We start from the raw sequence: 27,555 nt of genomic DNA, 5'->3' as shown, positions 1-27,555 counted from the left end.
TCATGAGCAGCCTCAAGGAAGGCATGAAACGGTGCTGCATTAATTGTGGGTCACGTAGAGTTATTTAAAATAGTTCAGGTAGATAAACATGTAAACACCAGTGACGAACCTCCAAATAACTGCTGTAGCCTCGCACAGCTCAACATAACCCCGTCAGCTAAGAAATGGGAAGCTTAACTCATCTTTCAGTTCAAAAGGCCCTTGACTCTACCTTCTCTGCTATTTCCATGTGCAGCTGGGAATTCAGACCTTCCTCCGTTTCCCACAGCGATTTTCCAGCACAGAATTCTTCCTCCTCTGCTTCATCTTCACTGCTCACGTCCTGTTCTTCCTGATCAGGAACCTCTTCATCTTGCCTGTTGAGAACGGCTTTGTTACTGAACTGGCCTATTGTGGACAATGCTCTGATGCTGCAGCAGGAATTTCCTCCTCCTAGCTGCTGGGCAGAAGCATGTCCCCAAGGCAGCCAGCTCTACCTGAGGTTACACAAAGACAGGCTTATACAGGAATAATTAAACTGGAGTGACACTGCACGAGAAGGCAACCACTACAGCTGAAAACACCATACTGATATGGATTCAAAAGAAGCAAGCCATGTAGTCTGAGCTTAACGTTGAGTGCATCTTAAGAGGAGCTCTCAGGATAACATTAATCTTAGTTTAAGAAGTGATGCTGGACAAAACTGAAGCATTGTTTTGACATCCTTTTCAGCTTCTCTGAATGCAGAACTGCCTTTTCTATCAAACCCACTGGGGTCAGGCTTGTTTTTTGGTTCAAATGTTGGGCTTCATTAATAAAATTGGAATCTGAACCATGTAAACAACAGCCAAAATTAATATTCAAGCAAAGCTTTGCACCATACAGTGGAGCTTTCGTGGACCTCCATAGAACGTTGTACAAATAACAAAATTAGCATAGTGCTATTGACTATTCTCAATGTTTATCAGCTTTGTTCCCATTTCCCAAGCACAACGGCCAGAACAGAAGCGGCAGGACTTTTCATCAAGACAGAGAGATAGAAGCAGCCTCCCACAGCTCTTTATCATCTGCTTTTCTCTCTGCACATGAATGCCCAAATGTTCTGATCATCCCACCGCACTAAGATGGTGGGATGCTACCTACCAGCTCTCTCCACTAGTTAAAGTGCTTCTGCTTTCCTCCAGTTTCTTCTCCACAGCTTCCAGTTCAACAGCTGTCTGCTCCAGGAGTGCTGAGACAGAATCCTGAGGAGAGCAAGAGGCTTCTTGTGAAGATGTAACTCTCACAAACTGCAAAGGGCTCATCCTTCCCGGTCAGGACAGCCCCAGCGTATGCACATGTGCAGCTGCAGGCTGAGCGTTGTGCATGCCATGCATGTGCAAAGGGAGTGCTGGATCTTGACCTGTTCAGCAAGTTCACTGCAGCAAGGTGAGCTGTCTAGTACGAAGAAAGGCAAGAGCTCACACATCACTTACACCGGACCACATCCCACAGCCCTCAGCTTCATGAGGAGCAGATTTTAGTATCTAGCCCAGGACAAAGGCATATCTGCTATCAACATGTTCATTATGTTGCTGAACATAATGACATTTTCAAGTTCTAAATATAAACACACCAGCTTTCACTTCTTGACTATTGTAACAGTTCTTCAGACACACAATCACTCTCATTAGTACTGCTTGGAAGAGATCTGTTTGATTTAAGCAGTTGTTCTTACTGTTTTCTCAGTGCAGGGTACTTCAGAATGGATGTTTCCTTGTTTACTCCTCCTGGTTTGCTTCTGCCCATACTTATAACTGAGGAGGTTGTACCAACGGGTTGATTTCTCTCCAGATCTACTTATTTCAGCAAGACTAATCTGTGCTCCACCCTAGGGACAGCAATACACCATTAGTGTGACACTCAAGTGAGCGACTACCACACCAGTAAGAAGAAATGAGAGCGGAACTCCAGGACTTGTCCATTTTGGCAAGTTTGACAATAAGAAACATTGCCTCATTTATCCCTGTTTCAACAGCTCTGCTGATGCTTTCTGTTTCATTGTGTTTAACATTGCCTTGTTCTTCCAATTCAAGTAGCAAGCATTTCACTACCACTCCTGTGTACAAAAACAGAGGTATGAACAGCGCTGCTGCAGTCAGGATGAACTGCAGCCAGAGCTCCAAATTAAACCAGAGAGGAACAGGAGATGAAGGCTCCCCTTCAAGAAATTTGCAGGGCTGTCAAAAATCACTGCCTCAGACAGAGATGCTTCAGCTTTGTATATTCCATTCCTCTTCATCTGCCCTGTCATTTTTCACTGCATTACATTTAGTACACATTCTGATCAATTCAGAACCACAGTAAAATTGATTCATAGTTTATTTAATCCACGCCTGAGTGGACTCCACTGCTGCAGCCCAGTCCAGCAGACATGCTGAGCACACCTCCTGCAAGCTGCTCTGCTCCCACCCAGAGCACAGCTACAGCCATGCTGTCAAAAGACAAAAACCCCGTGTGGGAAACAGTTGCTTTCCTCTACGAAAGGTGCTTTGCAAAGCAGGCGAAGGAAGAAATGCAGAAGCACCATAAAACATGTACCCCTCCAGCCAAGGGAGAGGCTATGGAACACATGCAGGACAGAGCATCAACTTTCCTGTAACTTAATGGCTGCTATGTCCCAGCTTAACACACGCTGCTCATACAATACTCCAGGAATAGTTCAGTTAATACTGAGCAACAAAAAAAAGCTCTTCTAACTATACCAGGTAGCTGCCTATGGCAATACTAGTACATGAAAAACTATATTCATGTAGATTTTAATAGTGCAGATTAATAGCAGGTTTGAAAAAATAAATCCTTTAGGGGTCATTAATATTCTACAGTGGCTTCCAAGCTCCTGGCAGTCCATTCTCAACCACATTACAAGTGTTTCCACCAAAAGGAAAAGAAATTCCACCAAAAGGAAGAGAAAGGTAGAGTTTCACATTAAATTGAAAAAGAAAGGAAATAGAGTAGTTTGACAAAGTCATCAGCAGTTCTGCATCAACATATTTCTCTAATAGATTGATTTTGTTTTCCTGATCAGAATTGTTATTGCAAAGAACACGATCTGAGAGAGATCGGATAGCTGAGGGTTATCAAGAACACTTGCACACTTCAGGGTTGAATATGCTGCCTAATTAGAAGAGGAAACACACAAAGGTATTAAAATAGAGACTAATACTAACCAAACATTCTTCAAGGTGAGACTTATCTACAGTGCAAACATCAACTCTTAAAGTCTTCTGGCGTAAAGCTGGATAAGAGATAGAAACCCAGAATGCTTCATTGTACACAAGATTGTCTGAAGCTTCCACCACTCTTGTGCGGAATAAGCAGCTCATGCTCTCGGAGCAGGGCAGGACAGCCACACGGATGTTCCTGTTGAAGAAAGCATCACAGTCAGCACTACCACCCAGGAACAGGTCTGCAGCTCCCTGCACTGCACCAGCTCCATAGCTCTGCAAGTAAAATCCATCCTAAGCAAGGGGGATATTATCATGCTGCCCTATTTCTTCTGGATATCAGTCAATTGAGCAGAAAATGAACATCTCGGCACAATATCAGAGGCATGAAGTGGCAAGAGCTGCCGCAGACTTCATCCTCCTGAATCTTGTAATCAAACATCATAGGTCTTTTCCAACCTAGCCGATTCTATGATTATGGGATTATCTTTAACATGTTCATTTACATTGGTGCAACCTGTTACACTGCCAACATGCCCTTTTGTAGGTAGGAACAGCCACACCAAAATGAAGCAAATGTCTGCCAGCTTACTCAGCACACAGCTGACTTTAAAGAAGCCTTTTGCCTGGAAGGAGGCTGGTAGCAGCTGTCCATTGCACCTTGCAAGGATGTCCTATGGCAGAACTCCACTCAATGCAGTGCTCTGGGCACTGCTAATTCCTGGCAAGTCTTTCCTCGACAGGTACTGACCTTTGAGGAAAAAAATGCACCTTGTTTCTGTTTGCAAGTCTGTCAGTTCGTAAATGTTGCTCCACGGAACAGTGCAGAAGTATTTCAGAAAGGGTTATTTTGAAGAGTGTGAAAAAAACCAAACCCAAACCCCAACATCTGTTTAATTTCCACTGAGATCTAATGCAAATACTTCAAAAGTGTGCTTATTTCACCCACTTACACTTTCTGATCTTGCTGGGACAGCAGTGCTGGGACATTACTCAGCTGGATGACCAGTATGGCAAATTGTTTATTTTTGTCATCATATCTGAATCAGAAAGAAACAAGAAAGCATTCTTTTTAGAGAAGTCAGCCTTGGACTCCATTGAGTGGGAATTCCACTTGTTTCATTAACACAACAAACAACATTAACATTTACAAACAAGACAACTATAATGGGAGCATCGCTTGCCTATAGTTTCAAACAAAACCAGTTTCACATTTGATGACATTTTGCTACCAGAACATCCAGAACTTTGGAATCCAGGTGCAATGGATCTGACCTAACACACATTGCTTTTCCTAGGGTCTAGCTCAATTGCAGTAAGATCTTTCGAAAGGCCTTACAAAATGGCTGGAGTATAAAAGAGTTACAAGTAGCAATACGTGAAGTACAGCAGCGAGGATGTTAGGGATAACCACTGGCTTGCTGTGTATGGCCATGACAAGAGAGTTTTGTGCTATTTATTTTTCTACCAGTCCTAAATAACCTCCACTAAACCATTTAAGGAAGATAACTCCTATGATTGACCCACCACTGAGGGACTCCGAGGGGTCAATGATCACAACTGCCATTTACTGCCAGAGCTCCCACTGCCGGTTTGCATCCTCTGACCACACCATCACCAGCTCATTTCCACCGACATGAAAGAGGGTAACTGGGCCGAAGACCTCCTGGAGTCGAGTGTAATTCTCAATTACACCTCACAGAGGACATCCGTTAGTTAATACTAATAGGACAGGATAAACAGGAGAAGCGAACAAAACAGAAAGCACTGTCTTTTAAATCCCATACTTAATTCTTTCCATGCATATTGTTTACCTCATTGCAATCTGCACTTTAGCTGTCCCAACTGCTTCTGTATCATCACTGTCAAATACCATCACTTCTGACACACACGGTCTGAAAGAAAGCAAAGACAGTTAAGGACTTGATTTCCCTCCTATTGAAGTGATTGTATTCAGGTGATACAAGATTTCTTCCCTTCCATTCAGGGCTTGGGTATATGGATTTTGCAAAATTAGCAGCTAAAAGAAAGCCCATTTGAGAAGTAAGTGCAGTCATCCTTACAGGTATGTGTTGTGGTGCTTATCAGCAGAAAGTCATATGCCTTCCCTCTTCACTGCCAAAAAAAGCCACATAAAAGACTGCAAAAATAAGGCTGTGAGGGATTTTAAAGGGTTCCCTTGACTGGATTTTATTAAAGACAGCTGACTGGCCAGCAACAGAAATAAGACTTAACAACTGCAATCCTGCCTGCACCATGGCAGCAAAAATTCTCAAGTTTGATTAGATTTAAATCATTCCTTTGTTTCTTTAAGTAATCAAACTTCCCTAAGCACATTACAAGTGACAGAGTACACTGACTGGTCTGCCTTGAAACAACCACTTGCATCACTGCCCTCCTAGTGTAGCTCTCTTCCAAAGTTGAAAGTCCCCAAAACTGCATTCATTGTCTACTTGGCTCAGAGGCTATGCTGAGCACATGAAAACAGGATTAGCATTCTGCCAAGCGTTTTCCGTATTCCTTAGCACACTCTTACGTTCCATTACATTTCAGCTACAGGACAAACCCATTGCTCATCCTACTCTCACCATTTATTATAGGCATCGAAATGATGCTGTAGTCATTATAAAGGTTGGTAAGTCAACAGCCCAAACACTACTAAGTAACATCATGCACACAAGTGTCTGTGTGGTTTTCTCTGTCACACGTGATCCCTCCTCCCCTCTCCACAGAACTCCCTGTCCTGTTGAGGGGACAAAGAGACCCATCTGTCTGACTGTGCCTGGCTTGAGCCCATGAGGTCTGATTTGCAGAAGTGTTGCACTTCTTGTCAAAGTGAATTGTGCTGTAAATATAAAAAATGGCTCAATTATCTAGAGAATTAATGAAAGCAATGAATGAATGAATGAGGGGAAAATGAGATGAGTAATTTTCACCTCTACAGCTGTATTGTGCAACAAATGATTCTGTGATTTATGTAAGTGCCAGTAAAACCAGTAGGAAAACCCATGTTAGATGCAGCCAAACCACGTATCAGTAAGATCAGTGCCTTCCAGTGAATGTTTTGTCAAACCACCTCAGAGAGCAAGCAGTAAGGGAAGTGCAGAAACCCAGCACGAGCAGGGACGTCCAGCTCTGGCTATGAGCTATGCCCTTAGGGGAAAACTCCTGCAGAAATCGCATCCTGCATCCAAGTACTTGGGAACTGCATCCCAGCATGCACACACATGGCAGCTCAAGGTGCTTCTGCTCTCTTCCTTAAACATCACCAAATGCTCTCCCGCTGAGGGTTGTCATTGACACCACAAGGGCTGACTGACAGGAGGAGAACTTGACACTGCCTGATGGCTCTGCTACCCCACCAAGGCAGGAGGGGCAGCTTAGCAGCACCTTCACAAACAGGCCAGCAGCTCTCTGTCACCATGCTTTCAGCTACTTCTGCTACCGGAAGCATGGCTCATTTTGATAATCAAACTCAACCTGCTAATCTTATTGTTCAGAATTATGAAGAAATGTGCGATTGAGATATTTAGTCACCAAAAAGGATCATAACCAGCAGTACTCCAGATGAGTCCTGTGTGCAAAGCTGAGTGTTTGGCTTCTTCCTAGAGAGAGGTCTGATGTCTACCTTTGTACAGACGCCTCATACACCCCGCTATCTCCAGCAACAGATTCATCAGACACTGCAGCTGACACACACGCCACCTTCAGTGCTGTCCCTCCTGCTGCATTTATACCTATCAGAAAAGCACAGAGGAAAATTAAAAACATGTGTTAATGCAAATGAACAGTCTGCATCAGGAGCAGCTTTCTTCCTCAGCCTCCCCCTGAAATGCATCTTTTCTCCAGCCAAGTTTTATTCAACAACATCATGCTTCTGAAGACAGAGAAGGTACATGGAGGGCAGGCTTTGCTCAACATCACATTAAGTTAGTGCTTCAGGAATGTACCCAACTGTCCTGGAGCACCAGCAGCTCCTGGAGAACCAGAGTCGTGGACATGACAGCAGGGATTCATTGCACAGGCAGTGCCCAGGACCTGCAGGACCAGCACCCACAGACTCAGGTTACACACTGGTGTGCTGAGTGCATTACAGCTGGCTGCTCTGGGCACCCTCATGGGTGCAGGTCCTTGCAGGCAATGCCAGGAGGACTTTCAAAGCACTGGAAAGAGATGGCTGTTGGAAGTATTCAACGCCAGGTTGGACGGGGCTTGGAGCAAGCTGCTCTAGTGGAAGGTGTCCCTACCCGTGGCAGGGGGCTGGAACCGGAAGAGATTTAAGGTCCCTCCCAACCCAAACCCATCTGTGGTTCTATGCACCCATGCAAGACAGGCAAATGTGCAGAAGAAGCAGAACTTCTAAATTCCAGTGAAGTTATAAATATGGACCTCTTGCAAGTCACCCTTAAGCAGGTGGTAGGCCCTCTGGTCCCAGCTACCCGGAGAGCAGCATTGGGCAAATGCTACTTACCAAGCTCTGGCCAAGTATTGTTGACAGGGAGGGCTGTACCCTGTCTGGATATTATGCCAAGGCTAGTTTCCAGGAGGGGCAACAGCAGAAAACCACCTCTCACCTAACCCCAAGCTCCAAAGGTTAGTGTATAAAAGACAGGAGCTAGGTCTAGATAGGTCAGTAACTATATTTAATATGGAGAGAGATTCTAGGACTTAAAGTAGCAGCCACATGCAGGAATGCAGGGAAAAGGAGACAGAGAAACTGCAAAAGCTGAAGCAAGGGGTTTGCACACGTGTTATCCCAGTTTTTTTGTGCTACAAAACCCTGTGAACTTGTGCACATCTGTACCATTCCACAGGCACCATCCCATTTCTGCAGAGATGCTTCAGCCCAGGACACACCTCTTAGCTCTCCCTGTCAGAGCTCTAGGAGACCTGCTCCAAGGGCGAGGGAGCTGTGAATGTTGTCCCACTGGGAGCAGCTGTAGCCCCATAGCAGGAGTCCGGCAAAGCCACTTATAAACAGTTTTGGAAAGACACTGGTGCAAAACGTGTGCAAGCTCATCATGGGGTTACGGAGTGATCCAAGGACTTGTTCTACAATCAACAGCAGAGGGTGCTACAGGTAACCCCAGTACATGGAGTGTACATGTACCATTTGGGCCCATTTATCTGTGTATTTTTTGACACCACCACTGAATGCTTGTTTTCATCTTAGTATTGCCATGGACAGAAAGAAATTTCCATCCCTTTCCTCCATGAATAAAAGTATCTGTAACACAATATATCAGCCATTAACTGAAACAAATGGATCCATTTAATCCTGGTATTCCCAGTTTAATCCATGCTCCCACCTGTTGTGTGCCTGGCCCCTGCTGCACTCTTGATCAGAGGCTGTGCTGGAGGTAAGGGGGTAAGGTCAAGACTATGCTTCTCTTTCCTCAATGCTGCTTTGTACCTCCTATTCCATGGTTTTAATAGGAAAATGATTCCTTGCCCAGTGGCTGGCTTTCTAGATGAAGGTGTTTGAGTTCTACACACCGCTCCCAGAAATGCTGCTCCAGGAATCCCCTTTGCATGAGCCTTGCTCACTGGGAAGGACACTTCAGGTTCATCTCACCATGCTTAATCTCTTTTTCTGCTTCAATTACCAATGGTGTCCAGTCATTCCTGCCAGAGAGCCTTCATTTCTGACCACTCAAGCCCCTTCAGGTGCTAAACCCCCTGCAATGAAGTGGCTGATACCTGCTTGTGCAGCAGAATGCTAAAGTGTAAACCTGAATGAAGATGAATGGTTCCCTTCGAAGGATTCATCATGCAGCCATCCTGTTCCTCACTTGTTTTGCAAAGGACTTGGAAGCCCTGCAAATCTTACCCACGCACTGAACCTGTGTGTTTTCATGTGGCCGAGTAACACAAACCTACATTTCAGCCTCAGAGGTTCTGCAAACCTCCTAATCAAAAAGCAAATCCCTCATATACATGCTACTCAGCTCTACTTACAGGAACATGTGAGCATGCTTTGCCCATGAGGCCAAGTGCTGAGCACCCCAAATCCAGTCAGTGTGTTACAGGTGCTACACTGACCCTCCCCAAATGCCTGAGGAATAAAACCTCATCTCCTTATTGCCCTGAAATAAACTACTTATGGTGATTATTTTGTCTGCTGACTGGCTAACAGCAATAATAACTTAATCTGCTTAACACCTGAGCTTTCACTTTGACAGCCTTGACAAAGCTCAGAGCTAAAAAGGTTAAAACTAATCAGTGCCCAGTTCTAATAAGAATAATTAGTGTTTCCTACTCAAATGCATAACATCTCTTCCTTGTAGGGAAATGGGAGTGCAAAGAGGAAGATCTGCATTTGTGTCATTTATTGTATTTTAAACAGTGTCAGCCTTCTTCATGCAGAAGGCAATGATGACAGGGTGCTAGTTCCCTTGATTCACATGGGCTCATTTATAATCTTACGCAAACCAGGAACAAACCTCACCACTGGTTCCTACGACTACAGCTTGCAAGTTTATATTGTCCTTCAAGCTTTTCTTCACTGCAGCTCCCAAATCCAGCCATTTCCTCATCTCCATGGGATTTAACCCACCTACAGAGTCAAGGGCTCCACGCAGGCCCCAGCAAGAGTGCCCTGACTGCTGTCCCCTGCTTTCCATTCACTCCAGCCCAGCCATCCTTCTAAAAAGGGATGAGCCCTTCCCACCCCCAGCAAGCCATATGCATACATGAGAACAGCCACTATCTCTGAATGTCTTATGCTCACGATCCAAACATGTTTTTGTTGCTAAGAGACCATCCCCCTCAAAGCAGCAAAAAATACAGGCACAGCCTTGACAAGTCTGCTCAGCTGAAGTTAATAAACCCATTGCCACTGATGTACTGGGAACCAGAGCAGGAGTTGTGCATGCTGAGGTGGTGGGGGAGGACTTCTATTATCATTTGTTAACTATTAAGCTAAGTGGCTTTCCCAGCCTTCCTCAGAACTTGGCCAGAAAGTTTGTGTCAGTATGGCATTCTGTGCCTCCAAGACCCAAAACACTAGATGACCTTCCAAAAAGCTTAGTGCCAAACTAAACCAGGAATCCCACCGCAACCATTCATATTTGCACATGAAATCCCTGTGATTTCTGTACACATGCATATAAGTACACTAAAAACATACCTGGATACAGTGTTCTCCAAGACTCATCAGATTATCAGCATTTGTCATGTACAAATTAAACCACCAACCCTTGCTCTCAGGAGGGATAGAACATTCAGTTGAATACACTTTTCAACACAAAGATATCAAGACGACAGACAGCTTTTGAAATACTCACTTCTCAGTGCTTTATAAACTACATTAAAAATGAACGCATGCATGTGCATGCAAACAGTTTGTTACCATACCTTGACCTAGATGTTTATCTCCTGTTCTAGGCTCTTCCAGTCTACAGTTGCCACTCCCAGTGTTTAGGGCGAGTTCTGAGAGATCTGTACTTATCTCTGTGTCATCAAAATCCATATGGCTTGAAAAGGCATCACCAGCTAGGAGTGGGTCTATCACCAGCGGAGAGCAAGGTGGAGATGGAGAAGAGAGAGATGACCTTGGAGATAATGAAGACATGGATTTTGGAGTACCAGACAGTGACCTCAGGGCCTGTACACGGCTGGTAGTATCTGCTGCATGAGTTTTCGCTACTTCGTTCTCGTGAATAGTGGTGATGTAGCCTGATGGTCTGAATCCAGTGGCTCCTTCTAAGAGCAAGTCAAACTTGCTTTGATATTCTGAGTCCAACTGCTCCAACTGCTCCAGGTGCTCGTAGTAGAGATCAGTGAAGCTGGCTGAGGTGGATGAATCCTGGCTGGAGGTGGCAAGAGATCCTCTGCTGGATGCGAGAGAGCCAGGGCTGCTGCTCGAGGAGAGGGAAAGCATGCTGGCAGAGAGACTGAGGGGAAGAGGTCAGAAAAGCATCACGCTGTATCTCTGATTCCTCAGGAAAACACTACAATGTCACCAAATCTCTAAGCCCATGTGGTACATTTCGCTTTGTTAGCTCAGGCCACACACATTAGTCCCCACAACAACCCCGAACCACAGTCTACCCAGCAGAAAAGCTGGGTCACTTTTCAGTATAGTCCATGCACATTTTTTACTCACCACATCGACCTCATGAGAGGCCTTGTTTAGCCAAAACAAGTCTAATGAAGAGTTTCAAATCAATTAAAATTAGTGCCAACATTCTCCTCCCACACCTGCCTGGAGAAAAAAACCAACAAACTCTGGTTCCCATTAATCTCCAAAGCAGACCACAAAACCCAGCAAGGCCCATGCAAGAAGATGAAGTTATTGCAGCGAGCTGTCTGAACATAGGGAAATGTTCTTCCATTTGCCTCAATCTTAGAGCCACAGCCAAGAGGCAGTATCACAGCTGCCTGGAACTGGCCCTCAGAGATCATAGCAGCCAGTGATTACCAGGGAACTGGCAGGATTTACCTATGGGAAAGGCTGCTACATGGAATCCAGGGCCAGGAGAGCAAGGGAAACAGTTGGGGCTGGGCTGTGAAATCAGTCCACACAAGTGATTTATCCCTAGAGATCTCGGTTGAGAAAAGAACTGACAGCAAAGGTCATTTTCAGCAGGTGCTGAAGAGAAGTGTGCTCAGATGGGAAAGCCCAGACACCACAGTATACAGTTTGCTGCTCAACAAATCCTCTGGTACTGACTAAAACATATACCTTCCCTAGAAATCCCATGTAAACTAACACTCCTGCTCCAGACTTTAAATACCTGGCTCATTACTGACTCTTTAAAGACCCTTAACCCTCACTTCAGATAGGCATTAGCCGTTGAAAAAATCTCTGCATACATCTAGGTGGCTTCAGCTGCCCCGCTGAAAACCAGTGAGTATGTTTGACCTAATAATCCCTTATTCGTTATTTCTGGGGTAAAAACTGGAAGCTGCATTTGTATACATATGCCATTGGCCTTACGAGAAAAAGGCAAGTATGCAGAATTTATTATAATTTTGACACAAAATGTCTTCTGCTTTTGTATGGCAGATTGCGTTGCACCACGTTTGTTCAAAAGTTTTGGTTGAAACATAACTGAAATCTGACGGATGTGTTTGTATTTTGGCAGTATATATAGATCTGGAAGGACTAATGAATTTTTGTGTTTCAGTAAAAGGAGGGATTTCTGATTAATCCTTTCCCTATCAACAAACTGGGCTCAACTTCATTTTGTGCATACCTTTGAATGCCAGACATTTTGTATTATGGGGTTAATAACAAATGCTTATTCTTGTACAGGAGCATGCCAAGAACACTGTGCGCATAGTCAGGAAGAAATTAGTTTCACATGCTTCTTGGTCACCTCAAAAGATCCCTAATCAGCTAGATGAAATGAAAATATGATGCATTTCCACTGCATAAGAGCATCACAGATAGCTATTCTCCATGGTGGCTTATTTACATGTCAGTCTTGCACTATGATTTCTTTCCAGTCTTTTCGGTGTCATCTTCACAAAATGAGACAGAATCCAAGTGGAGCAGAAGCTACAAACAGAGTAAATTCAGTACATGCTGGCAGGAAAAACCTCAACCAAACAAAAACCCCACCAAACTCTTCCTAATCAAAAAGATAAAACCAGTTTTAGTTAATGCTGATTTGGCCTTACTGCCCGCAGTCGTGCATTTGTCTGTAATGCATGTAATCCTATGCTCTTCTAAAACCACAGCCTGAAAAACCAGACCACATTATGACTGCAGAAACATTTCTATATATCATATGAACCACAACAGATTCAGGAATCTCTCAATACACTGCCTACATTGCAAGCAACAGCACACTTGGAATTAATCTAGGGAAATACTATCATGACATTCATACATGACATGTAGTTGCATTACTGGGATCCACTTAACTTACTGTGTGTCAAGATAACATACTTTATTAATGTAACACTTGAGTAATTCAAACATCAGTAATAAAAATCTCAGCTATTCTGAGTCATCTGTTACATGTCCAAAACAGAAGCAAACTCCTCATGTTGTCAGAGGCACCACCACAAGGTTATTTACTCCATGCTAAAGCATTCATCTAAACTGAGTGGGACGTATAACCCTAAAGGCTTCTCTTTCCACTGACTACACAGGGGTCTTGAGACACTACTGTTACTGTAAGGCCTTTCAGACCTCTGAGCTGGGAGATGAAAGCACAGAAAGGCAGCTACACAACGTGCAGATAAAGCACCTACAACTTCTGTAAAAGGTTACGTACCTTTTCAGCTGGGTATGCAACATGGCAACTAATCGCGTTGTGTCTTCCAGTTCTCGGACAAGCTGATTTCTTTTGCTACTCAACTTCAACCTAAGAGAAGACAGAAGAAAGAGATGAGCTGAAGCAGTGTTTACTACTAAAAATGAGGAGTAAAGCAAGATTCTATTTTTGCTATGAAATCCTACAAAAGTTAGTAAGAATACACAGTGTAATGTGGGACAGAACTTGGACAGAATGTGTAGGCATTTACCAACTTCCAGTACCCTCAAAATGTGGAACTCAATCCTGCAAACATTCTTAACATGGAAAATAATTACAGCTACTACTATGTAAGTTAGTATTTCTAGGATCAGGTAGATTTGTTTGCTCTACATTACTGCATTTTTATACTTCCTGTGCTAATAAAGGTGTAAATGCTTTCATTTGCTTTCAGTAAGGTCTATGGATGACTAAGGTTTACATGACTTAATTTGTGTAAAGCCAGAATGAGTCAGTTAATGACTACGGACTTCAGCAACATCTCAGTTTTATTTCACACCTGAACTGGTTTGAGACACACACATGCAGTTGGATGCTCATATCCTAATTTAATAGGCCTCTGGTCAAGAAATCCTTCTCCAGAAAAGTGCTATTTCTTTGGCACACTAAAAGAGAACCATACTCCTAAAATTCACCTCATGGAAAGGCCAGGAGCATTTGTTGAACCACAGGTACTTCAGGCTGGTAAAAGTCCTGCAGCTGAATCACCTGAGATGCCTACAATTTTCTACCACAATAAAACCACGTAAAGACTATGAAGAAAATTGGTAGTCTGAACACTGAGCATGTAAAAGAAATGAAAATATAAGGCCAAAGAAAGAGTGAATGCAATGTGCTACTCCATACATATTCAAAAGAATGCAGCTAGAAGTATTGCCATAGCCACCCACATTAATACACCCAGGTTGTAAAGCTCTAGTGTGCAATGCCTAATGCAGTATTCACCCTCCCTGTACATTCCCATGAGATCTCCACTTGCAACACAAGTAAAATTAGGGAAGACAGTTGGCATTTTTTCCAGCTAGTTTAGATTCACAGGATATTCCATGCAACTCCCACAGCCCTGTCAAATACCAGTTCCTACAGGAATCACATACAGGGATGCTCAGAACAAACACTACATTTTAAAAACGTACAATTCCATCTGTTGACATTTGCCAGTCTCCAGACTGCAGGAGCTGCTGTGAGGTGCTGCCTGCACACAGAAACATTAGAGTACACTAACATTACACTGGACTATTTTGAGCACTTCTTCCATGCTCTCAGAGGATCCATTTGTAGGAACCACCACCCTTCCCCACTTGGGGAGTAGAAGACTTGCAAGCAGTTCCTTCTGGGAGATGATTTCAGGTCCTTGTAAGTAGAAACTGTCTCCCGGAAAGCTGAGGACACACTGCTATCAGCATGTGTGCCCTCATACTGCTATCAGCATGCAGCCAGAGGATATTTGCTGCTGCTTGCTCCTGATTACCCCTTGGCCAACAAGGCAAACACTCTCCTATGCCCTGTAGCATACCTCTCAGTTAGAGCTTTGCTCTGTGTGTCTCTGGCAGCCTGCAGGTCTTCCTCCAGGCGCCTTCTCTCTGTTTCCAGCCTCTCCACCTCTCCTCGAGTCCATTTTCTGGGGCTGATAATCCGCATTTCTTTTAAGAGCTCCTCCTTCTCATTGATGAGTATGAGGCGGTCCCGCTCCGAGTCCAGCACGCCGGGCCAGGCCTCGCTGTCCAGCTTCGCCAACTGGATTTTCAGGTTTGCTATTCTGCAGCACAAAAACCAATCAGTTATTTATATATATATATATATGAGTGTACACACACACACACACACACACACTTCTCATATATATATATATATATTAGAAGTGCCTGAGCTACTGCTCCAGACACACAAAAGTGCACGACAGCCAACCACATCTTCCACTGCCCCCCGAAGCTCACAGACAACTAAAAATATCTAATCTTCAATCAGGCTTATGGAAAAGAACTGGATCCTCTCTGTGTATGCCTTGGACAGGCTGATAAAGATCAGTGGTTACTCAGAAGTTTAGAAACTATTTTTGTCTTTACAATGAGGAAGTTAATCATATGCATGCTGCTACTGGAAGAATCTAACTATTAGCTCAATGAGAAGCATTTTGGGCACATTAAAAGAGCTATCCTACTTCTGGTGCAGTGTGCACCTGAGGACATGAAGAGTGATCCTACCTAAATCCAGAGCTACTTACCTGCGTGAAATTAAAGTCCATTTGCATTAGAGGTATCATTCCAGATTTCAGTTTCAAGGCTGTATCACTAATCCCTCAGCATCATACTGCATTATCTCAGGCAGGAATATGACTACTAAAAGCAACTGCAATACAGATCAAGAATTTAGCAAAAGCTTTGACTGACAGCAGAGGAGAGCACAGCTTTTGGCAGGTGAGGAGGCTGCTCACTCCAACTATCCCAATGTCCTAAGTACCTGAACTGCTCAGTTAGCTCCACAAATGGTCGGCTTTGAAATGCAACATACAGAGGGAAGCAAAAACCCAGCAGCAGGTCAGGATACAAAACCAAGGGCAGTAACATCAACCTTCCCAAAAGAAGCTGTCTCCTTTGGACTCATTGACCTACAACTCTTCATGACCTGACAGGGCGATCGTGGTAGTTTGGTGAGAAAAAAATCACCACAGATAAAGTTGAATAAGAGCTACCAAGGACTTGCATTTCTGGAACTTGCACAATCCGAAATGATTGAGTGCGGAGCAGGGAATGGGGAAAGCAGAATGGGCTGGGTGGAGAAATTACAAAAGTTGAGAAGGCAAGCAAGGAGGAGAAGTATCCTGCAGTATAAGACAAGATATCTGCAAAAACAAGTCACCTGACTGACTAAAGACAAGAGTGCCAAGGCATACATGCCCCCTCCCACCATCAACTCAAGGTAATCTCTCACTCAGGTTTAGTAAATACATAAGAAATGGAAGTGAAATACTGTGTGTGTACAATGAAATTCCAATATTCATCTCCCTTTGATAAGGGTTTTGGGATCTGATGACAGAATTACTGGACTTAAATTGGGCATGACAAATAGCTGCAGCTGCTAATCTGGATTCATCCCTTCCTAGAACCTAGTTTATGCTACAGAAGCGCACAGGATGGTGCATGCTTCTTGCACCAACCAGCACATACGCAGACACAGAGGAAATGCAACGCAAATTAGCCAAATCCAAGTGTGGAGTAAGTAATAAGATGCAGATCTAGGCAGCAGCAGCTACACGATTGCTGAATGGCCTTGAAGAGTAAAGCTTTGTTCTCCAAGCTCCGGAGGCCAAGAGGAACTTGAGCCCTGAGAGGGCCTGTGAAGGATTAGGCTCACACAGACCTGCCTGCTCCAGCACAACAGACAGACGAGAGATCACCTTTGTGAAGAGAAGCCTCACTTTCTGTAAACCCATTTCCCACAGCAAGTTGCTAACTCTAATTAAAGTTCCATACCTGATATTCAGCTCAACTATTTTTAGGTCTTCTGAGGAGCTGTTTTGTTTTTGAGTGCCTGATAAAGCGCAATACTGTGCTCCAACAAAGAGCTAACAGTGGCATTAAGTCATAATCCAAGAATTCCTCTGTGCATTTTGAAGGGATATGAGTTTAAGAGGATTGGTTGGCATTAATCTGATCACTTTTGGCATACATTTGCATGGATATGTCTTTTCCACTGGAATTTGTTCTCTATGCATTTCCGAGTCTAACAGCTTTGTTAAACTAACCTCAAGTTTTACATTTGTAAATGATCATTCTTTTTCCCCTTCTCAGTTACAAGGAGGTTTATTCTTCTGTTTTTTTCCAGTAAACCAGCATCATTACAGAAGAAGTGCTCTGCAGACTGCCTGGCATTTGGCTGAGAATTCCAGCCCTTCAGCATCACCGACCAAGTCTGAACTCCATTCCTGCCCAGCTACCCTGTGTCTGCACTGCAAAGAAACCAGCACCTCTGGGCTCAGCTCATCCCATCTTTCTGAATGGCCACTTGCAGGACTGAACAAGATACAGAACAGGAAGTCCAAGTTTTATTTACCTGTTTTCCTTTTACATAGAACAGGTAGCTAGATGTTTATTCATTGTTGTATCTTGTTTTTACTGGGGAAAACTGGTACTTACAACATAACATATAACATTTTTAGTCTCTAGAGCCCATTCAGAGCACATGCATCTCCACAGAAGTGTACACTGACATGGGCATCCACAAGCAGTAATCAGCAATCCTCTATCAGATCAGCCTTCAGAAAAACATAAAATCCAAGTGGGAAGTGTGGTCTAAAATTTATCAGTCAAATACCCACCACCTTGCAATGCTGATGAACGTGACATTAAAATAGTCCATTCTAGGAGACTATAAAGCCTAGTTTTAAAACCCCTGAGTTACTACCAGTCACACAAAACCCAAGCTGAAAGTTTAGCTGTTGAAAGAACTAAAACAGTGCTCAGAATGCAAGTGCTACACCACTGAGTTACTACTGTATGTCTGAAATTGTACAACATAGTTTAGTTGCATCTCTGATTACATTTATGCTGCGGTAGCTATCTCCTTGTTGCAATGGAGCACTGACATCTCTTTTGACATGACACCCATTATCAGCTTCCAGTGCAATTAAGCTAAAGGTTTGCCACTGCTGTTGCCCTTTGTTCTGTTTTGCAGGTTTAACATTAAGGGCTCTCGTTGTCTCACTGAGCTGTGAAGGGAGAGGACTCAGTGGTGGGTAAGGGAACATGAAGAATTTTACCCTGGTAGCTCCGGTGTCATGAAGTTCAGCAAGATATTCGCCTGCATCTATCCTTTAGTCTGGTTCACAACAATGGTGCAAACTGTGTCTGCTACAGTCCACCTTTAAATTCATCAGCCCCTTACAGATCTCCTAGTTCTAACCTAATTAACATGGGATCATCATAACACTACAGGAGCAGAAGGCTCCTCATGAGTCATTGTATCCATAGTATGTATCCCACTTAAAACCAGTCAAGATACCTGTTTCTGCAGCTCCTATTAAAGATCATGCCAAAACCACAGTTCTCCAACAGCTTTTCATTTTAGCATCAAATATTCATCCCATTCAGACCCATGCTAATTGTTTCTTTAAACTCCGAGAAAATTTACAGATAATCTCAGACAGACACAAGGTATCATAGAATCCCAGACTGGTTTGGGTTGGAAAGGACTTTAAGATCACCCAGTTCCAACCCCCTGCCATGGGCAGGGACACCTCACACTAAACCATCTCACCCAAGGCACTGTCCAACCTGGCCTTGAACACGGCCAGGGATAGAGCATTTACCACTTCTCTGGGCACCCTGTGCCAGCACCTCACCACCCTCACAGGGAAGAGCTTCTTCCTTATCTCTAACCTGAACTTCTCCTATTTAAGTTTGAACCCATCACCCCTTGCCCTGTCACTTCAATCCCTAATGAAGAGTCCCTCTCCAGCATCCCTGTAGCCCCCTTCAGATACTGGAAGCTGCTATGAGGTCTCCATGCAGCCTTCTCTTCTCCAGGCTGAACAGCCCCAACTTTTTCAGCCTGTCTTCATCAAACCTTCTTTAAGTGCAAGACTGTGTTCTGTGCCCTTTGTAATTACTTCCAATGAACTACGTGCTGCCTTTGCGAAGTTCTGTCTCTTCCTAAAGAGCGTATTAATTATCTTCTCAGGTTTGCCATTATTCACTCATCCTTCCTTGGAAAAGATACAGGCTAAAGTAAGAGTGCTCCACTGCAATGTGGAGATGAAACGTCAATATGAATTAAATGGCAGTCTTCAGCAAAGCTTAGAAGTAAAAGGCAATTTTAACACTGAAAAATTAGCCACTGCATCTGGAGGATTCATAATTGTAATGTTGTTTTAAAAAGTCACAGAACAATTTGAATGTCAAGGCATTCATGTCAAGGTTGGCAGACCTTGGAATGCCAAAATAGAAGTTCTGATAAAATTGCTCCATCTAAGAAGTAAGGAGTAAGTTCACATCCAAAGCTTCTGGGCACAGTCAGCCTTTGACAACTGCCACAGATACAGATCAGAGAAACACAGCCTATTGACCATGACAATATACTAAAATGAGAACACTGTGAGTAACCCCAGCCTTAAAGCTCTTATCCCTAAGCAAAGACCAGAGAAAAATCCTTCTTTTCACACATATCCCAAGTACTCATTATACCATGCAGGTGAAGTTTTTTACTCTGAATTGCAAAGTCCCTTTAGAGGAGTTACAATTGAAGACACTACCACTACTGGTTACGTGGCAGCCAAACGACCACGCCAGTCAAAGTCTAAATCATAATGCCTGGTAGGTTTTCTGTTTAACTGAATAGTTGTGTTAGCTATTAGCTATTAAAAAAGTAAATCCCAGAAAACATTTGCTTAAATTGGCTTGTTATGTAGAGATGACATTTTAAATCTGCTCTCCATTCATCTCAGATAAGAGGGCAAGGGTAAAAACTTACCTTCTTGCAGATAAGCTCTGCCATTATAGCCACTGATCATAGTCTGATATGTTAGGTGTTAACACAATATACATTTCTCCTTATCAGACTTAAAGCCATGCAAACATTCATTTCATTTTGAATAAGGGAGGGAGATGCCTTACAGTACAGTCTCCTTATTAGGAATGGGGAAGCACTAGCAACTGGTAGCAAAACCATTTATGTCCCCACAGGTGTGGGCAGACTGAATTCTTCATGCATTAGTCATTCCTTAGTAATTTCTAGGATGGTTATCTATTTCTTGAATGATAATATTGGCCTAGAAAGCCTACTGCCTCACTGGCTCCAAGACTACACACACTATGTGTGTTTAGCAGGAACACCGTGTTTTAAGCTGAGTGGCACCCTTTCTAGTGAAACATCTTCAGAATAAGCTGTGTAACAGCCAAAAATTACAACAGTCCAAAGAATTACCTTCTCTTTGCTTCTTCGTACTGAAGGCGTAATCTCACTTTCTCAGCCAACTGGTTGTTGCTGCTGGTAGTAAACTGAGACACAAAATACAAAATCAGCAACATAACCACTCCTCTTTGGATATTCCCTATTGAAATTGTTCCTGTTACAAGTTACACTTGCTCTTGTCACACTCATTTACTAGTTAAACCAAGCACAGAATAGGAAAATATTGCCTTTGATTAAAATTTTCATGATTCCTTCAAACTAATTAAAACCCCACAAGATTCAGAGGCTCTTTTTAGACTTGTTTATCAGAAAGCCAAAATCTACCACACAGAATCACAAGTTGGTTTGGGAGTGACCTTAAAAAGCTCATCCAATTCCAATCCCCTGCCATGGGCAGGGACATCTTCCACTAGAGCAGCTTGCTCAAAGCCCTGTCCAACCTGGCCTTTCACACATCTTGGGCTTCTATTCTCATGCACACAGAGCTTTGCAATCTTTCTTCTTAAATGCTGTTTGCCATCTTTAAGTGCTGTGTTGTATTTTGTTTTGGATGGCATCTTGCTTTGGTTGTAAAGTCTTACAGACATGGGACATCCATCCCGTCATGCCCATATCTGCAGACCTGTAGTGACGTGTGGCCCTCAATGAAAGCGGCTGCAAACATCTAAGTGAAGGTTCACAAGAGTGGCCTCTGTGATGAGCTGTGAGACATACCATGTACCCACAGCGCCGACTGAGTCCTTGCTGAGGCTGCCACCAACCTGACACAATATTGTTGCACAAGTGGGACTGAGGGTTTATGAATATTAAACATGTTTGATGGCATTAAAATTTCTGCACATATGCCATCATTCTCACTTGTAACCACTAAAAGCCAAACACCCTTAAGGGAAGAGTCCACGTTAGAGTTTAGCCCATATATAGCTGCTGGATGTTTCTAGTGTGGCAGTATATCACTGCTATAAAGGGTGAAGGGAATATTTGTATCACAAGAACCTACACCTACATGCAAAATAAAACCTAATTCCCCTTTATTCCCGCCTGTGTTATTCTAACAGAGACAGTGTGTGCAAACAGTAGGTTCCCTCTGGAGATACACTAACACTGCACACAGAAATGAAGGTCACACTGAAGTTCAAACTAGAACTTCACAGACACTCGTACTAAGGCAGTAGTACACGTGGTTCAGAGGAATGCCTCCACATGCACTTGGCTTCCCATGAATTACTCACACTTCCTGAAACATCCGTCTGGGAGCTGACATCCAGGTACTGGCGGGGTGACAAAGGGCTGGAGCTTTCCATGGACATGCTGCTGCCCCACAGGTCTGGTTGGGATCCTCTGTCATTCACAAAGCTGTCTTTTAGCCTGGCTAAGCTCTAAAATCATAGAAAGTCATGATGTAAGCTCACTTCTGCTTGAAGTACCTCAGCAGCCCCATAGCTTTAGCCTGACCTACACCATTAAGGTCTGACCACACTTACTGTGTGCACTCAGACTCTGCAAGTGTGAAGTCAGCTAGACTCCATCTCCCACAGCAGCAAGTAGCCCACAGGCAGCAGCACACCACCCTGCTGGGCAAGCAGGCTCTGCCGGAGATGGCAGACCAAGTGGGCCACAGTGTTTTCAAGGCTTCTTCAGGTCTGCACTTTGACAGCAATACAGTTACTCTGGCTTATTCTAGACCCCGAGACAAACACTCATCTCTAAGCAAGTGCTTACTACTGTTAGTTGCTATATTTTATACTTATTCTTTCCAGGATCTGGAGAACAAAAAGGCTGCAGTCCAACCACAATACAGAACCGATTTATGTTAATAAAAACCTCCATTACATATCCAAAATACAGAACACTTGAATTACTTCTCAGAAACTGAAGCTGATGGCAATGGTGATACAAAATACTATAAAGGCATCCTGCTTCAATACCTGAATGAGGTCTTGTTTTTCCTTCTCCCCTGATGTGATGGCCTTCTTGAGAGCTTTCATTTCACTTAAAATGGCTTGTGCCTCATCAAGTTTGTAGCCACCTTGAGTATCAGACATTTTCATGTCAATTCTGCATGGAAATGTTGAAAAAATATACAGTAAGCTGATACTTTCTAAAGTCCACTTATTGTAATTATCCCAGACACATGCATCTTGACATTTGTTTTGAAGGAAAACACACTCCTAAGCATAACAAAGACAACAGAAAGAACAAGGAATCGCATCATCACCACCTAAGTTACTCCACTTGCAAGTACATTAAGCTTCAGAACTGATTTTAGCCATATCATCTCTTTGAGTTCTTAGGGAGGACAAAGATGTACACAAAACCCCCCTAACAGTATGTTTTAGCAGGTTGTTGCTGGTTTCCTTGTTTCTAACTTAGAGAGGTTCAACTCAGCCATCAATGAGAATTACCTTGTTTTCAGTCAGGATTTCAAACCCAGGCCCAGGCCTCCCATGCACAGCTGTATTTGCTTTCATAGCCTAAGTACAAGCTGCCTCATCTTTCCCTTTTCTCAAAGGAGTCCTGCCACAGCTGACATGTATAATAAATAAGGTATTAACCAGTGATATAATTTAAAACACACCAGATGTCTCATCATAAAAACATAAGTAAATACCTGAAACTTTTCCTCCTCTTCCACTCCACCCCAAATTCTTCCTCAGTGCCCTAACCCAATGGCTCTTATAATGAAGATAATGGGCTGTACTGTGTCATCTGTATTGAGCAATGCTGAGTAAAATGGAATACTATTTAACTGATGAGATCCTGGTTCAAATTCTTTTTGCCATTAAGTCAGTTCTGATGCAGTCAATCACATAAAAGCACTTATTTGATGCCTCAGGATTGTGTACTGCTTTCAGTTGCATATGCCTAAAGATACCAGCAGCAACATGTTTCAGCTGACTTTATTTAGACAGCTATTTATAAATGTAGAGGGGGATGCATTACAAGCCAGAAATGTTCTACACTGAAAATAAGATCTTGAGAACAAACTTACTTCTTCAGTGTTTGAAATCCATGCTCTTTGTACTGGAGCTCTTGCTTCATGTGAGCTACTTCTCTCTTGAGTTTATTAACCTGCAGCAATGTGTGACGGTTTTAAAATGATATTTTATATGAACATTTAGGTGCAGCACTGTGCATTCAATTCAAACCTTATTATTCACTACAGACAGCACTCTAAACAAAGTTAACAGAAAGCCAGTTCATCTCAACAGCAGCTAACAGCCCTGACTGCATCCTCATCAGGCCATTTTACTGGCTAGGGCTTCATTCAGCACCCAGATACCACATCACTTAATAAGGGGCTCAAGGGAATTTTCAACCTTATAAGCAGAGCAGTAGAGAAAAATTCAAGACAGAGGGATGAAACACATGTTGATTTTACATGGAAACATTTAAACCCATCTCAGGCATTAAAAACCACTCAGCATCAGGATGGGAGCTACACTGCAGCGATAGAAACCATCCTCCAAGATACATAACTAAAAGCCCCACTGCATGAGTAACACAGCAGGATGATAATACATATTGTAAACCCACTGACCCTACAGCTTGCTGGTTTATATTCCTGCACAGAGGCCACACTGACCTACTTTACTTTGGTTGTTTCTTTTTCCCAAAGTGAGCTCTGCATGGGAGCGTGCACTGCCACTGCTAACAGCTTTCACTGAGAAAGGACACACCAGCTGACAGGCTCTGGAGAGAGCTCCCAGACTGCAGCACCGAGGGGCCAGCACAGCTCAGCACCCCACAGCGTGTCCTACACAGCGTGCACTACAGCTTCTAAGGGAGTCCAATAGGAAAAAAGTGCTTCCAATTCCTGAAACAGCTATGTTTAAGGATTCTGATAGATTACCTCCTAGATTCAGAACTGCTGTATTAGCTCTTTTGACGGCTTTGGCATCTCCTTTTAGTATTTGCCAGGAGGTCTGGAAATAGCTGAAGCTACTTGTGGCAACCTGAGGTCCATTCATACCACTTACCCTGGATTTTGTAGTAGCTATCTCTGCTTTGAGGATCTCTGGATCATACTTGGAACTTGACGATGAGCTGGAGATCACTAGAACAAATATAACACCCAGTTTAGCAGCTCTGCCTTCCACACATCAAGACCTCCCCTCACTGCTGCACACCCAGATGTCCACACATTGCTGATGCAGGCCTTTAGGCATTTTTCAGGTCTCTTGGAAAGGCAGAGAAAGGCAACAGTGCAGTGAAGTGCTCCACAAAAAGCGTATACTAAGAAGGCCAGAGCATGTCCTACATCTCCAAGGACTGGATTTGTTCCAGGTTAAGACACTTAACTCAGGCTCCCAAACTTGTTCACACCATTCAGTAGTGTGGCTTCCTGCATCACAGGCACTGAACAAAACTGATGGGACAGGCATAAAGATTTACTCTGTTTTTATTTGCAGACTTTCTCACTGAGTAAACAACCCACCAAATGTTTAGAAACAAAGGAAAACACAGAATGAGGAGAAATTGAAAAATGCAATGCAACCCTTTCACAACCTCGAGGACACAGCAATCATACAGCATGTCACACTGGATTAAATCTATGTCCCAGTAAAAGCAGAATTCTCTTCTCAGCAGCAGTTAAAACCCTTCTGCTTCAGAAGTTACAGGAGCTCTCTGCTGTGCAGTGTACTTAGAGGTAGCTGTAGGCAAGAGAGGTATTTTGATCCTTGCAATCATCAGTTCATGCCTGTAAACATGGAAAAGCATTTCTAGTTCTTTCTGGTTGTATTTTAAAGATAGATCATACCACACCAATGTAACTCATGTTCACAGTGTTCTGAATGGGCTGGTCTGGAACACCAGCACTTGAGTAGAGTGCTTGTAGGAAAAGACCAAAACTGTACTTCAGAGGTGATGGACGGGACCCTGCTCAAATAAGACTCCTTCAGCTGACAGAAAACTACTTAAGCACTTTCTAACTCAAGGCACAGGATTAGCCAGCAGAACTCGTGGAGGGGGGGGAGATCAGCCCGCTGATGTGGCTGGCAAGAACATAAGAATTCTTCAACACTAAGGATTATAAAAACAATTCTTGCAGGCAATAAATCCTCCTGTGGGCAATTTGCAGCTCCTAACTAGGAACAAAAAGGAGGAAATCTGTCCTACTATAAACCTTTCTGCACCAACTCTTGAAGCACCAGGTATTGTGTTTCCCGTGTGACAGAGAATAGGGAGCATGAAACAATGTTCTTCATACGCAGAGAGGTAATCCAGCCTATTTTCTACATGGCCTAACATACAGACCCTTAGCTCCCTGAGACTATCACTCAGCTACCTGCAATGTTAAAATCCAAAAGTGCCTGGGAACAATACCTGAGGATGAGCCTCTTTGCTTTGTTTCTATGCTCCAGACAAGAGATCATGGAATACCAGGGAACCTCACTTTTCTGCACTGAACCAGCCCCACATTCTTTCACATTTGGGGAAGCCCATACTGAAAACCTGCACACTGCCTGCAGTGACTGAGCCAACTGAACTAGTGATCTGTAGCAGTTCTGCTTTATCACACAGGTGCCAGGCAGCTATTGCTTTTGAGACAACCTGAGCAAACGTGAAGAATGACACAGCCTAACACATCGCAGTGCTCCATCAGAGGACCAGCTTCAAGCATTTTCCTGTCCTAGTGGGTTCACAAATGAGAAAGTCACTGGATAAGAGGTCAAAACTACTCACAGCTGGTCTGAGAGCCAAGTTTGTGCTCCCAAACATCATGCAGCTGCTGATATTCCTGCTGGGCCAATTCCAGCCTCTGCTGTTTCACTTGGTAGATCTCCTTCTGCGCAGCAATTGCCTCTTGGGCCAGGACAAGGTAGTCCTTCAGCATATGCTCCTGCTCCCGCCGCCACTGCACACGAGGGTCTTCTATCTGTGTAGTTTCTTAGAGAGAAAACAGAAAGAGGCAAGATCAGTGGAATGCTGCCTGGAGATGCTCCACCAGCTATGGCAACATTTTAAATAGCCCTTATCCCCATTCTGTATCAAAATCAGTGGAATAAAGACATTTTCCTTTTTCTCCTAGGAGCTGACCATTGCTCCACAATAAACACCACCAACTGAGTCACTGTACAGAACAGTTCCTGATGAAATCACCACACAACTCCAGCTCGGCTGCTGAAGCCACCCTGGTTCTGCCTCTTACACCACCCACACAGGCACATGCACACTCAGTTCTGAGATACTGACAGTGACTGTTAGACTCATTTTTATTGCAAATGCATTAGAACATGGCTAATAAAATACCTCTGCTATTCACTAATAAAAACACTTCAGAAAATACTACTGCCACATGGCTGCCTTATGCTGCACCTGACAGCATGAAAGCAGTTTCAATTCTGCCTGGCCTCTTTGGCTGCCAAGTGACTTGTATTACAAAGGGGAAAGAAACCCTTCTCGCTCAGATCCTGCAAGCAAGCAAAAATTATTTAAAACCTCATTAAATCATAGAATGTATTCATGAAAGCCTCTCAAATGCCATTTCATAAACAGCAGCTCAGGAGGGGAGGAAACATTTCCCTCCCTGAAAGCAGGTACAGCATGAAATCACCGTAAATGCAAGAGGTGGAGTTGAAAAAGAGTAGGTTTTGGTGACCCAGGCAATGCAGTCATGAATGGCCACACCACTTCATCCCTATGAGCCCAACACAACCAGTACAATGCTTTTCAGGTTCCTAATCATGAAAGAGGCATAAGGTCACAGCCATGTAGCCAGTCCTGATCCTAGTGAGACAAATTCAGTGTCAATATTTGACTTGGGTTTGTGAAGAAGTGTTCAAAATATTTTCATTTCTCTTTCAAGGCTGTGTTCTTGCTTGGAAGAGGTTCCAATAGGCAGTGGACTAAGTGCTTTGCAGCGGCTAAACTCCCATGTTGAAGAAGGATGCCTGGTTACCACACACTGAATCATTAATAAAGAGGAGCCGCTTGAAACAATCCCCAGGCATCTAATCTGCATCTCTTCAGAGCCTCTTGAAATATTTAGTGAAACCTGCCACAGTGGAAGCAGCTCTTAAGCAAGTCAGGCGTAAGACTAACACCACAACACACAGGAGGTAGGGGAGAGAAGAGTTTGACAATAACCCTAGGAGCAGAACTAGAAACAAAGGATTTTACCCAAGGGATGGACACTCAACCATTTTCACAATCTGCTCATGATCATGTTGATGAGACAATTCACAGGA

At 43.5% G+C, this 27,555-nt stretch overlaps 1 protein-coding gene across 1 annotated transcript in view; it reads right to left on the bottom strand.

Annotated features, from left to right (window-relative positions):
- Positions 1-27,555, bottom strand: part of WWC1 (WW and C2 domain containing 1) — a 69,830-nt gene that overhangs the window by 4,920 nt on the left and 37,355 nt on the right. The window contains exons 3-18 of the mRNA XM_065690260.1: positions 26,051-26,254; positions 24,343-24,419; positions 23,355-23,434; positions 22,291-22,420; positions 21,595-21,741; positions 20,375-20,448; positions 14,970-15,212; positions 13,415-13,504; positions 10,542-11,080; positions 6,814-6,922; positions 5,000-5,080; positions 4,139-4,225; positions 3,189-3,381; positions 1,697-1,849; positions 1,123-1,223; positions 212-356 (exon numbers count right to left, since the gene is read on the bottom strand). Of these exons, the coding sequence (XP_065546332.1) occupies positions 212-356; positions 1,123-1,223; positions 1,697-1,849; positions 3,189-3,381; positions 4,139-4,225; positions 5,000-5,080; positions 6,814-6,922; positions 10,542-11,080; positions 13,415-13,504; positions 14,970-15,212; positions 20,375-20,448; positions 21,595-21,741; positions 22,291-22,420; positions 23,355-23,434; positions 24,343-24,419; positions 26,051-26,254 (2,453 nt within the window). The remainder of the gene's footprint in view (positions 1-211; positions 357-1,122; positions 1,224-1,696; positions 1,850-3,188; positions 3,382-4,138; positions 4,226-4,999; positions 5,081-6,813; positions 6,923-10,541; positions 11,081-13,414; positions 13,505-14,969; positions 15,213-20,374; positions 20,449-21,594; positions 21,742-22,290; positions 22,421-23,354; positions 23,435-24,342; positions 24,420-26,050; positions 26,255-27,555) is intronic.

The sequence above is a fragment of the Lathamus discolor genome, chromosome 10 (genome assembly GCF_037157495.1).
Source record: "Lathamus discolor isolate bLatDis1 chromosome 10, bLatDis1.hap1, whole genome shotgun sequence".
NCBI classification, from domain to species: Eukaryota; Metazoa; Chordata; class Aves; order Psittaciformes; family Psittacidae; genus Lathamus; species Lathamus discolor.
This window is presented reverse-complemented; position numbering and strand designations above follow the sequence as displayed.